This window comes from Fusarium poae, chromosome 3, assembly GCF_019609905.1.
Source record: "Fusarium poae strain DAOMC 252244 chromosome 3, whole genome shotgun sequence".
Classification (NCBI taxonomy): domain Eukaryota; kingdom Fungi; phylum Ascomycota; class Sordariomycetes; order Hypocreales; family Nectriaceae; genus Fusarium; species Fusarium poae.
In genome coordinates, this window is record NC_058401.1 from 4,391,977 (window position 1) to 4,404,201 (window position 12,225).

At 49.7% G+C, this 12,225-nt stretch overlaps 4 protein-coding genes across 4 annotated transcripts; 2 read left to right on the top strand and 2 right to left on the bottom strand.

The window, feature by feature from the left end:
* Positions 1 to 1,915: 1,915 nt before the first annotated feature.
* Positions 1,916 to 3,315, top strand: SPE1 (Ornithine decarboxylase; the record flags this gene model as incomplete). The annotated part of the gene is made up of 2 exons (XM_044853304.1): positions 1,916 to 2,189; positions 2,249 to 3,315. 2 exons carry the CDS (start codon positions 1,916 to 1,918, stop codon positions 3,313 to 3,315), a joined length of 1,341 nt encoding a protein of 446 aa, XP_044705974.1.
* Positions 3,316 to 3,904: 589 nt separating this feature from the next.
* On the bottom strand, positions 3,905 to 7,193 carry FPOAC1_008871 (uncharacterized protein; the record flags this gene model as incomplete). The annotated part of the gene is made up of 3 exons (XM_044853305.1): positions 3,905 to 4,133; positions 4,183 to 7,087; positions 7,136 to 7,193. 3 exons carry the CDS (start codon positions 7,191 to 7,193, stop codon positions 3,905 to 3,907), a joined length of 3,192 nt encoding a protein of 1,063 aa, XP_044705975.1.
* Positions 7,194 to 8,048: 855 nt separating this feature from the next.
* Positions 8,049 to 10,206, top strand: FPOAC1_008872 (uncharacterized protein; the record flags this gene model as incomplete). The annotated part of the gene is made up of 4 exons (XM_044853306.1): positions 8,049 to 8,200; positions 8,260 to 8,346; positions 8,396 to 8,423; positions 8,473 to 10,206. 4 exons carry the CDS (start codon positions 8,049 to 8,051, stop codon positions 10,204 to 10,206), a joined length of 2,001 nt encoding a protein of 666 aa, XP_044705976.1.
* Positions 10,207 to 10,428: 222 nt separating this feature from the next.
* On the bottom strand, positions 10,429 to 11,586 carry FPOAC1_008873 (uncharacterized protein; the record flags this gene model as incomplete). The annotated part of the gene is made up of 3 exons (XM_044853307.1): positions 10,429 to 11,221; positions 11,278 to 11,443; positions 11,496 to 11,586. The coding sequence occupies 3 exons, from the start codon at positions 11,584 to 11,586 to the stop codon at positions 10,429 to 10,431; spliced, it is 1,050 nt and encodes a 349-aa protein (XP_044705977.1).
* Positions 11,587 to 12,225: the final 639 nt, after the last annotated feature.

Sequence of the window (12,225 nt, forward strand, 5' to 3'; positions counted from 1 at the left end):
GTGGACGAAGAGATTCGAGGTGACGGGATGGAAAGATGAGAAGGTAGCTCGTTCTATCAGAGCCGGAGTCCTTGAGCGATGGATTTACTGGACTAAAGAGCAGAGTACATGTGTTGAATATGGACCTGAGTATAGGCTACTAGGATGTTGCCGTGTACCCAAGAGCTGCAAGATATACGGATACTGTGGTATTGTTACGACCGGATACCAGCCGATTCGTTGAGTAGTTTACGAAGCAAGCCTTATGGTATTCACAGAGAGGCATTAATATTAATGGACCTTTTGATGGAGAAGATGACGATGTGAAATAAGCTTTGACTGGGTTTGTCCATGTTTTTTGTCCAGGGGGTAGCTAATGGTGCCTGACCGCGAAAGGCTTGGGCTTGTTCCCGCCCAGGTTTCGCTGTGACTGTTTTTTTGTTTTACCGAGGGAATTATCGGGAACTCGGGTCTGCTAAGCAGTCTTGGAAGTTGGCATTCTGAAAAGTGACATGACGCCTCGATTGTATGTAACTGTCGGTGACTCTGTCGGTCAACAAACAAATGAATACTACTAATAAATAAGAATTAGAAAAGAAATATAGGCATCATGTATAGGAATTGTATCCTGTTTGCTTATATAGTATATATTCCCAAGACTCTGGAAAAAAGTGTGAGAAAGTAGCACCATAGAATGTTAAAAAGACGGCATACGGACATTGTGCCGTTCCTCTTGGGGTTTGAGTTGGGTTTAGCGCGGGGGGGTTTAGAGGACCTGGACCAGGGATAGCTTTTAAGAATCGAGATGGATCATCACCGCCAATTTATATTTATTTATCTGCAGAACCGGATTGGGTGGCGTTTACGAGGTCATGCCACATGTCAATTTCGACCCGTAAGTTGGTAAGAATTTTGAACATTGTTACTGCCTGTAATTGCAAGTGTTGACAAGCATCTATACTCTTACTCTTGCTGATTAGTAGCCAGGCACGTCTACCTCTCTAAGCTATCTTGTGCTCCGTCCCCTGTAAATATGTACTGCCCCTCTTAAACGTCACGTCACAGTGGAGGATAAAAATTTCTCTCACCTCCAACGACATGTCGAACGACCTAGACTTCCTTGACTTGACTTGCATTGCCTCTTACTATAAACAGGGACCTCCACCTTTTTTTCCCCTACCGAACCAACCACTGGAAATAGAATCTGCACAGACTTACCTGCAAGTTGCAAGGAAGCGAGGGAAAAAAACAACCTCCATCTTTTCTGTGTTTGGACAAGACTAGATAAAAAGGGCTCCGTCTCCCCCCCCATACTTTTTTTTCCTTCTCCCCCTTCCCCGAGTACCTACTCTGTGTCAACAACAAATCCTATACTTTCTACAACAGCTAAAACAGTACCAACCCGTTGGTATCAACAAAAGGACCGTCTTCGTTTGAGCAAGTCTCCCCAGCTGCTCAACACCTTTACCCGAAACTCGACCCGCCTTTGGTCTTTAAAAGGCACCATCTTCACTACGGCTCCTCCGGCCGTGAGTTTCGTCAGTGACAAAGATTTCAGCCTCTGCAAGCCCTCACACATTATCAACGCGATCCCTCCTCCCGCTGCTATTGCTGCTCGACGATAAGCTTCTCGATTTCTCTGTCTTGTACCATCCAAGACCCGACTATCCTCCCCCGTCGTTCTTCGACACCCGCCAGCTGCCGCATAGGAGGTACTTAGAGGTTCTTCCTCTCGCCGAGGAAGAGTCGAGGAGGCCTCGCCAAATCACCGAGGGATCAGTTCATTACCGTTCCCGACCACCCTAACATCATCCGAATCATCGGTTGATCCTTTTTCTACACTACCACACTCACACAAGAAATCAATCAGTCTCCGGACTCAATCCCTCGTCAAAAACTCCCAAAACAAACCCCCGCAACTGTTTGGGATATGGTTATGGCAACGGCTGTCCTCGACACTTACAACCACAATGTTAATCACCCTCATATCGCATTAAAGAAACCCATTTTCCGGGAATCTATTGAGCAACATGACGTGATTACCCCAAAGCAACTCATTGGCCAAGCTCTCCACCAGCGCGTGGAGGCCATTGACCATGAGATGTGTGAGCCTGGCGACGAAGATACATTCTTCGTTGCCGACCTCGGCGAGGTCTACCGCCAGCATCTCCGCTGGAAGAAGAATCTCCCTCGAGTCCGACCCTTCTATGGTAAGCATATACCTTTTGTGTGACATGTCTTCTCCCACAGTCACTGACACATCTATCAGCCGTCAAGTGCAACCCCGATCCTCAGATCATCAAGCTTCTATCTGAGCTCGGCACCGGCTTCGATTGCGCCTCCAAGACCGAGATTGAGCAGGTTCTAGCTTCAGGCCTCAGCCCCGACCGCATCATCTACGCCCAACCCTGCAAGACTAACTCGTACGTCCGATACGTCAAGTCTGTGGGCGTCAAGCAGATGACTTTTGACAATGCCGACGAGCTCTACAAGATCGCCAAGCTCTACCCAGGAGCCGAGCTCTTCCTCCGCATCATGACCGACGACAGCGAGTCTCTGTGCCGCTTCAGCATGAAGTTTGGTGCTGCCATGGACACCACCGAGGGTCTCCTCGCCCTGGCCAAGGATCTTGGTCTCAACGTTGTCGGCGTTAGCTTCCACGTTGGCTCTGGTGCCTCCGACCCTCTCGCCTTCTACAAGGCCGTTCGCGACGCCCACACCGTTTTCCAACAGGCACGCGACTTTGGATTTGCCATGCGCACCCTTGACGTTGGTGGTGGCTTCTGTGGCGAAACCTTTGAGGCTATGGCCAACGTCCTCCGTGGCGCTCTCGATGAATTCTTCCCGCCTCACAGCGGCGTCGAGATCATCGCCGAGCCTGGTCGCTACTATGTTGCTACCGCTTTCACCATCGCCTGCAACATCATCGCTCGCCGCACCGTCGAGGACCCTACTCTCGATGGAAAGGGTTACATGCTCTACGTCAACGACGGTGTTTATGGAAACTTCTCCAACATCATGTTTGACCACCAACAGCCCACTGCCAAGATCCTCCGCGCTTCTGGCAAGACCCTCTTCGAGACTGCCGCCGCCAAACCCACTCCTGTCGGCGAGGGCTTTGAGTACTCCATCTGGGGTCCTACCTGTGATGGTATCGATCGCATCACTGATAGCACTCGTTTCGATCCCATTCTTGACGTCGGTGACTGGCTTTACTTTGAGGACATGGGCGCATACACCAAGTGCTCTGCCACTCAGTTCAACGGCTTCTCCAACGCTCACGACGTCATCTATGTCTGCAGCGAGCCCGGTGCCAAGGCCCTTCTCGGACTGTGATCTCCCAAGGTCAGAAATCTTGCTAGGCCTGACTGTCTAGCCAAACATGTTTCTTTCGTTTTTCTCTTTGGAGAATCTTTTTATCCATATGGTTTGGGATCCACCAGAATCGGTGGGAACTTCAGCATGCCTGTTCGCGTGAGAGCACTTAAAAAAGACAAGAAAAGAACTAGATAGATGTGTTGGACATATTTTCAATCCTAACATAATGTCCTTCTTGAAAATTATTGCAATAGTGATTCGTCCTGATTTTCCACCCATGTGTACACTTGGGAGCCAGATATGATTGACAAAACTTCACGAGAAGAGTGCTTCTTGATTCAAGACATTTATTGGTTCATAACTAACGGAGCAGATACGCACATTCCTAAGGATAACGAAATGGACTAATCCCATACTGTTACACAGCCCGCAGTGCTGGCGCCTAACTCCTTACTCCATATCTGATCTCGTTTGCCCTAGGCCACGGTGCCACTATGTACATGCTTCTGCCTATGGAACGTGATAGGGATTAGCCGTGGAGGGCAAAGTAATACATCGCATTTCAAATGCACCTTTCAAAATGTACTTTCAAAATATTCCGGTTCGTTTAAGAACCACGGAAAAGGAACTGCATATCCTCTGGGGTAAGCGATTCCATAGCCTTGTCGTCGGCGTTGACAGTAGAATGAATCATGTTGGTCTTCTTCTCTTGGATCAGCACCATTCGGCTCTCAACCGAATCTTCAATGCAAAGGCGGGTAATCGTGCAGGGTCGAGTCTGGCCGATACGATGGCATCGATCGGCAGACTGCCATTCGGCAGCCGGGTTCCACCACCTATATATATTTTTAGTCGAGATCGCGGGAAAGGAATCGAGTAACTTACGGGTCAACAATGAAGACTCGAGAAGCTTCGGTTAGGTTCAGCGCCACACCACCTGCCTTGAGTGACACGAGGAAGCACTCAACATCCACGTTATTCATAAAATGTTCAATGGAAGCCTGTCGCTGAGCAGGAGTCATGCTACCGTCAAGCATCACTGTAGTGATACCAGCTCGGCGTAGACGCCACTCAATGAGCTGCAACATAGTTGTAAACTGGGAGAAGATGATTGATTTGTGCGAGGCATTGTCAGAACGAAGCTTGTGTAGCTCGTGAACGAGAAGTTCGATCTTGGATGAAGAAGTCCAATTCTCCATCTTGATTCGGTTGATGATCGAGTTCTTCTTGACAAGGTTCTCGTCCTGTTCAATTTCCGGCTGTTCCAGATCAATAGACAGGGGAATATGGCATCGAGGGCAGTCAGGCTCATCAGTCGAGCGGACGTAGCTACCGACACAGGCTCGGCAAAAGTCATGCTTGCACCTACTGCGCACCGTGTCTTCAGCCGGCTCGTCGCAAATGCAGCAGACTAAGACATTCTGTCCTCCTTCAGCGTTCTTCTTCAAGAGCAAGTCGGGATGATCGGCAACTTGTCGCATTTGCATGATGAGACCAAAGATGTTGGCATAGTTGTTGAGCAGAACACCCTGTGCAACATAGGTATCAAACTTGCGCTGACCATTAGTCATGATGCTATTGGCAAAATCATTTTCAACTTCGCCGAAAAACTGACGATCAACATAAATTTCTTTGACAGGCAGTTCCATAGAATTGGTGTGGTCCTTCTTCAGTCGACGCAACATGATGCGATCCGTCATCAGCCGTAAACGTTCGAGAGCCCTTTTGCCGGGTCCACGGTTGCCGTATTTCTGAATGGGGTTCAAAAGCTCTTGGTTGAAAACCGAAACATGCTGCATGCCTGCATGCTTACAACCGGAGCAACGGTTATGTTCATCCATAGACCATTCAAGCGTCGAGCAAGGACACTGCTTGCATAGATAAGACGCAAAGGGGGCGATGTTTAGGAAGCGAATTAGAGAGAAGAATTCGCCGATTCGGTTCTGGAGAGGCGTGCCAGTCAGGCACCATCGGAAGCTGGTCTTGAGAGCAAAGCATGCTTTGGCAGTCATGGTGGTTCGTGTTTTGATGCAGTGTGCCTCATCTAAAATGACTCGGTGAAAGTTGATGGCGTGAATGACACTCTTCTCCTTGTAGATCCCATCCTTGCGCTTGAATCCCTTCTCTTGCTTGCGGTAGATGGATTCGAGACTGTTGTACGACATCATGATTACGTCGAATTTCTTGAGCTGACTGACGGTTATTCCTTTGGTCTTTTGATTCGTGCCATGGTACACAAAAGTCTTCAAGGTACCGTCCGTGTATGACTTGATCTCCGATTGCCATTGCATCAAAGCAACAGGGGGCACAAGCACCAGCGACGGGAGCTTTGCAGGGTAATCCGACATTATCAGAGATACGGCCTGAATAGTCTTGCCCAGACCCATTTCGTCGCCAAGCAATCCACCCTTCCAATCTCCTTTCTCCATCTCCATCATCCAAGCTAAACCTTCAAGCTGAAACGGCTTGAGTTGGCGCGAGATGTTTTGAGGCTGGACTGCTTTTCCGGCCTTGACGACAGCCCTGTCCTCTAAGTCTCGCCACAGTGTTATGATCTCAGGATGGTTCTTTTCCAAACGCTCTCGTTCCCTAACGAGGCGCCCCCTTCGACCTGGGACGGAGCGGAAACCTCGTCGACTCCGAGAGATATCAGCAACATTGGCTCTGGTATCATCTCCATCAGTATCACTAGTACCGGTGTCAATGGCAGATGTGATGTTATCAGAGCCAGATGGTTCTACCCACTCCAACCCGTTTTCCAAAGCATCGAGTTCATCACCCGAGGGGCCTTGATCCAGCGCCGTTGTCGTATCAGAGGGCGGCACTGTAGTGGCAACACCATTCCCACGAGATGCTGCAGTCGCAACGGTGCGTGCAGGGAGTTTTCCCTTCGACTTTCGAGATCTGAGCGGCTCGTCATCACTGGAGACATACTCCCCTCCATCCTCATCACTCCCATTGTTCTCGGAAAATTCCTCGTCCCCGAATGAGCTCAGTGACGAGAGGTCGTCCGAGTCTAGCACTGCTGCGGCAGCGATTTCAGCATCCATGTCGATGTCTTGATCGTCAGAGTCAGGGACAACTCTCTGCTTCTTTGGTGGGCGGCCTCTTTTGGCGGCCGTGTCAGTCAACGCCCGTTCTCGCTTCACTGAAGTTTGGGCAGGCATAGTAGTAGACAAAGATGACCTGCCACTACGGCGAAAGGGAAGAGTTGGCGAAGGAATGGTTGGTGGTTTCTTGAACTCTTCTTGCTGAAGACGACGGGCTACCTGTGCGTCCCGGGAATCGTCAAGAAGATCGTCGTCGTCTTCGTCGGAATCTGCGATCATTCTTGATTTACCCTTACCCCTTGCCTTCATCGAATAGGCACTGTTGCGCAGCTCCCTTTCACGATCGGGAGCAAGTGAGGTAGAAGGAGCAGGAATCACAACCTCAATTTTAATGTTGCCTCCTGCGGCTGGGGTGGGCACTTTGCTCGAAGCTGGAGTTGAATAATCGCTCTCCGAGTCGCCATCCTTGGGGGTGGGCACTGACGACACTGACTCGCTTTCAGCGGCAGGAATCTTACTTGGACGTCCACGCCGTCTAGCAGGGACAACATCAGGAGCGGGTGACTGTACAGAAGGGGATGCATCAACAGCAGCAACACTCTTTCTGGGGCGGCCTCTTGGTCGTGACCCTGAAGCCGCCTGGACTTCTGGGGCCGGAGTTGATGTAGATGAAGCAGCTTGACTTCTTGTTGCAGCTGAACGGGTCATTCGGCCAGAAGCAATAGATGGCTCCCTAGAGACTAATTATTGTTAGTGTTTTCAAATCATTCGATTAACGAGACGCTCACCATCTGTCGTCGAAGAGGTCTTGGGAGTACCCCGAGTCGAAGGGCGACCGCGAGCCATGATGTCAGCCCGTGCAGGGGTTCAAGAGAGATCGATAGCTGCACGATGATAGAGACGTAAGGAATAATTCTTTTGAGATTTAGTTCCTTCGATTGAGTAAGTGAAATCACAAACTGCAAGCCTGCTGACGATGGCAAAGGGCGGCAGTTGCGGGAACCCTTGCCTGTTAGAAGGCAGGTGTAATGCAGTGATGGGGAGTGACCGTGAATGGGTACTAATAAGACAAGTGACAAACGGAAGTCACTGCGGGCAACAGCAAACAAACAGTGAAGAACAAGCAATTGCAATTGACGGAAATGTATCAAGGAAAAAGTCTTTAAAGATCAGATGAACGAAAATAAAACAAAGACAAAAGGGAAGAAAAAGTGAGATGGAAGTTTAAGGCAAGTCGCCACCTGCTCCTTTTTGGGGGGCGTACTTACCTTCCTAGCCGTTCAAAGGAACCTACAAACGCCAGTCGCCGGTTCACTATAATTCACGATTCACGGTTCACAGTGTCGGGAGAACACCCCGCTACGCGAAGGCACGTGCTGATGGGTACCTAGGTAGTAGAAAAAATGGCCTTCTAAGTCTTGGGGTATAAAAATAAATAGTCGAAGAACTATACGCTAAGGAGCATAAAGTGACCTAATGATTTCGTCTCTTTTGCGTTCAATGGTCAATTTTTCTGATACCCTGAGGGACGTGTCAGGGGAAGGGGGCCTAAATTGTCGATCTGATTGGGGTGCATCGTACCTGATCCTCGATTTGCCACCAAAAAAGTCCATCGGGAAGGCGTTTTTCATCACGTGACACGGTGTCAATCTCGTGCGAGGGGGGCAGCAGCGGGAACGCCACTGTACCTGCTCGAGTCGCATGAATACACTTTTTGCGCCGACTCCTTTTCAAGCTGAACCTTTCCTTTTCTGCTGGTATTTGCATCCTTGTCGTTGTCGCAAAAGCTCAAGGAACATTTCCCTGAGCAAATCTTTCATTTTACAAGGCGCATCGCTCTATTCGTCAACCATGTGTGTTTCCCTCATCAACGTCACTACTCTAGGTGGCGATAAGCTTATCATATCTGCAGGGCGCGATCAAGGAGCAACAACCAGAACGCCCAAAACCAGAATGGGCAAAATGGGAACGGTCGACCTGCTCGTGCTGTCTATGGGCCGTAAGTCTCATCATGGCCAACTAAACTGTATACACTAACTTTGTAATAGTCAATCAGCTCTGACGGATTTCCTGGCTGTGAGTTCACTGCCATGATAGAATCAAGAGTATACTAACCATATCTCAGTCGCACAACATTTCTGCTGCGGAAATTCGATCCACTGCCGATGCTCGCCGGCGACAAGCTGCAGCTGAGGAGTCAGTAGAAGAAGAAGCGAATGGAAATGGTGAATCTTCTGCAACCGGCGCCAGATCTGGACGTCGTGCAGGCCGGAACGACGAAAATGAAGCCTCTTCAAAGCGGAAGCTGGAGGAGCAGAAGAAGCTCGCCAAAATCAAGGAGAGCAAGGCTTTCAGGAAGCGCAAGAAGAACACCGACGAATCGGACGACGAGATTGCCCGTGCCATCATGGAAGAGGGTAGCGGTCCTCTGCCCGGACAGATGGAAAACTGTGAAATTTGCGATAAACGATTCACTGTCACGCCCTACTCGGTCGCTGGACCTAATGGTGGGCTGTTGTGTTCTCCTTGTGGGAGGGAGATAGCCAAGGAACGACAAGGTGCACCAAAGAAGAAGGCCAAGAAGCAGGCTGCCGTTGGTGGTGTTGGCAGACGTCGTGCGATTCAAAGTCGAATTCTAGATGGCGATGTCGGTACCAAGAGCTTAGCTACTCTTTGTGTCCAGACCCTGGCTAAGAATGTTGATCTGGCAGATAGTCTCGGAGATCTTCCAGATCATCTCGTTGACAAAGTTGCACGAATGTTTTCCAAGCGCCGATTGCTGAATTCCGAGACTCTACCCCTTTTTGTCCAACCAAACACCGAAGCTGTCCACATCTACGACGGCTCAAAAATCACCGAGTCTGACTACATGTCGATCTTTCAAGTCGCCCCACAACTTCGACACCTCAAAATTCGATGTGGCATTCAGTTCAAGGACGAGGTCATGGACTACTTATTGACCCGTGACACTGCGTTGGAGACCTTTTATCTTCATGGGGCGAATCTTTTGAGTGAAGAGAAGTGGCATGAGTTCATGCAAGCCAAGGGCCAGTCGTTGAAGGGGGTTCAAGTATACTATACCGATAACCATTTTGGTGATGACAGTATAGCCATGCTGAGAGATCACTGCCCCAACTTGAAACGACTCAAGGTTGAGAACAACCAAAAGCTCACCAATGACGGTGTGAAGACGATTGCGGAGTTGGCATCCTTGGAACATCTTGGACTTCAGCTGCTGCACAAGACACGATCTGATGCTTACGTCAAAATCATCCGGAGTATCGGTGCCAACCTTCAGACTTTGTCACTCAAAATTGTGCCCAGTATCGACGATGCCGTGTTGCGAGCCATTCATGACAACTGTCGGTCGCTTGTCAAGTTGCGCATCACTGATTGTGAGACCATGACTGATTTTGGATTTGTTGAATTGTTCACCAACTGGGACAACCCTCCACTGCGCTTTGTGGACCTCCAAAAGTGTCGGCAGGTGGACGCGAGTAGGCCTCGAGAAAACCCTGACAATATTGGTCTTTGTAGCGATGGCTTCAAAGCATTGATGGCTCACTCTGGCCGTCAACTTCGGTACCTCAACATCCATGCGTGTCGGCATATTTCTCGAGAGGCTTTTGAAGAGGTCTTCAACGAGAATACCCAATACCCCGAGCTGAAAGAACTGGAGATCAGTTTCTGTGAGGAGGTGACGGATTTTGTCTTGGGTTCTATCTTCCGAGCTTGCCCTAATATCCGGGAAGTCAATGTCTTTGGGTGCATGAAGGTGAAGAGTGTTCGTGTGCCTCGCGGTGTCATTCTCGTGGGCGTTCCCAATGCGCAGGGCATGGTTGTGGAGGGGTCTGAATGATTGATTTCGTGCTGTGCCAAAGACGCCAGAGGTCATTCGGTGTTTTGGAGTTTGTAGTACATGACTGAGTGTTTTGTCTCAACGGGCAAGATTCATTGCATGGCGTAAGGATGGGCATGTTATATTCACATAGTTAATGACATTTTCTTCGCCATGCTTGCATCAGAATGATATCCAGAATTTTTATTATTATAATTATATCGTTACTGTGTAAATATGATCCTATGATGAGCGGTTGGCATGAGTCTTGACGTACTCCTTATCCATCTCAACATAGTTGTTAAGCTTCTTCTCCAGCTCGGCATCAGTCATGGTAGCCCTCTCTGAGATGCTCTCACGCTTAGCACTCCTGTATCTTCTCCATGCGATACCGGAACCAGAGCAAGCATCGGTCTCCTGGAAGTAGTGGAGATGGGCGTCGATATCCAATCCAAGTGTTCCACCGTTGCACTGAAGGTTGGCAGCACCCTCACAGACCTTGACATCATTGATGGTGTAGTCAACCTTGTTACCTCCACTTCCAGACAGCCAGTACTCGGGGGATGTGTGTCGGTATCCAAAAACCAGAGGGGGAAGACGAGGCACGGGGTCTTTGGCGTTTGTAACGCGGAACTCTCCACCAGCCTGGTTCGAGATGAAGGCAGCGAGTTGGGTGTTTCCAACTCGGGGTGAGCCATAGGTGTAGATGTCAACCGGTGTACCGCCAACTCGTAGATTGGCACCTGCTAGTGTGGCTACAGCACCACCCAGCGAGTGACCCGTGGCAACGACCTTGAACGAAGGGTTCGCCTTGCGAGCCTTTGCGACGGCAGCGGTTGCTGCGGCCGAGATCTCATTCCAGGCTCTCTGGAAACCTCCGTGTACGCCACAGCCGGAGGTCAAGCTGCAGTCATCCTGGTCGAAGTCGAGGTTGGTAAGCCAGTTGCGAATGTTGATGCTACCGCGGACCGAGAGGACGATTTCCTTGCGTGCAGAGTCGGTCGCGACGTAGCCACCAATACCAGTCTTTGAGCCACTATAAAGAGATCTGTAAGTTTCGAGTTGGTAGCGTTTGTGATGTGTTGGACTTACAGGAAGGATGCCACGATGGTGGCACCATTGGACTGGACAGTTGGACAACCGTTTCCTTCGCAGGTGATCTTTGCACCAGCTGCGGCTTCAGAGTTACAGTATGCTGCGGCACCGTGCTGGATGTAGAACCTGAAGTTACCAAAGTCGTTGGTGGAGACGGAAACAGCTACAGACTCTGTGAGTACAGGATTCGTTGTAGGAACAGAGAGTCGTTTTACCTCTTTCATCGAGAGCCTTGGCGTAATCTTCAACGCTCAGAGGGCTGGCTACCGCAAGGGTGACAACTGAGAGGAGTGATAGGAGATGCATCTTGACGGACAGAGAACGTGGTCCAAGGGTGAGTATAAAGTGACAGACAGACAAGCTGTGACAAGGTGCAATCCCCTCAGAAAGAGTACTGAATACTGAAGCTGGCCCTGATGTCCCGACTTACAAGAACATGATATTCAAGGAGGATGCGACAGGCTATATATCTTTTTTGTCTTTGCTTCTAACTACCTAGTCTCTCGCTTCCTCTCATCACAATACCCGCCCAGCCTAACCACTATCCTTCATGCCATCCATCTTGGCAAGGTCAGTCGGTCAAGTAGACGCCAGGGCAGGGCCCAAAAACGAAATGATGAGCTCCGGCAGTACATACAGTCAGTGCCCATGATGGTATGGTGGGTGCTGGATTGAGGGCCTGTCACCCCGCATTATCAACTACACATCCTAGTAACAAATGACCAACTGCTTTTAGAGAGGTCTCCAAGTTATTTTTCCTTGGTCCAATCTCTCGTTGGGGCCGGAGTGAGCTTCCAATACGGGTAACGACGATCTCGGACCACGTGAGGGTCGTGATGGGATGCACCGATGCAGATGGAAAAGATGGTGGGTAAAGGTGGATTACAGGGGTACCCTTTCAGCTTCTGTTACATCCTGGGAGGAGAAGGACAAGGGCTATCAAAA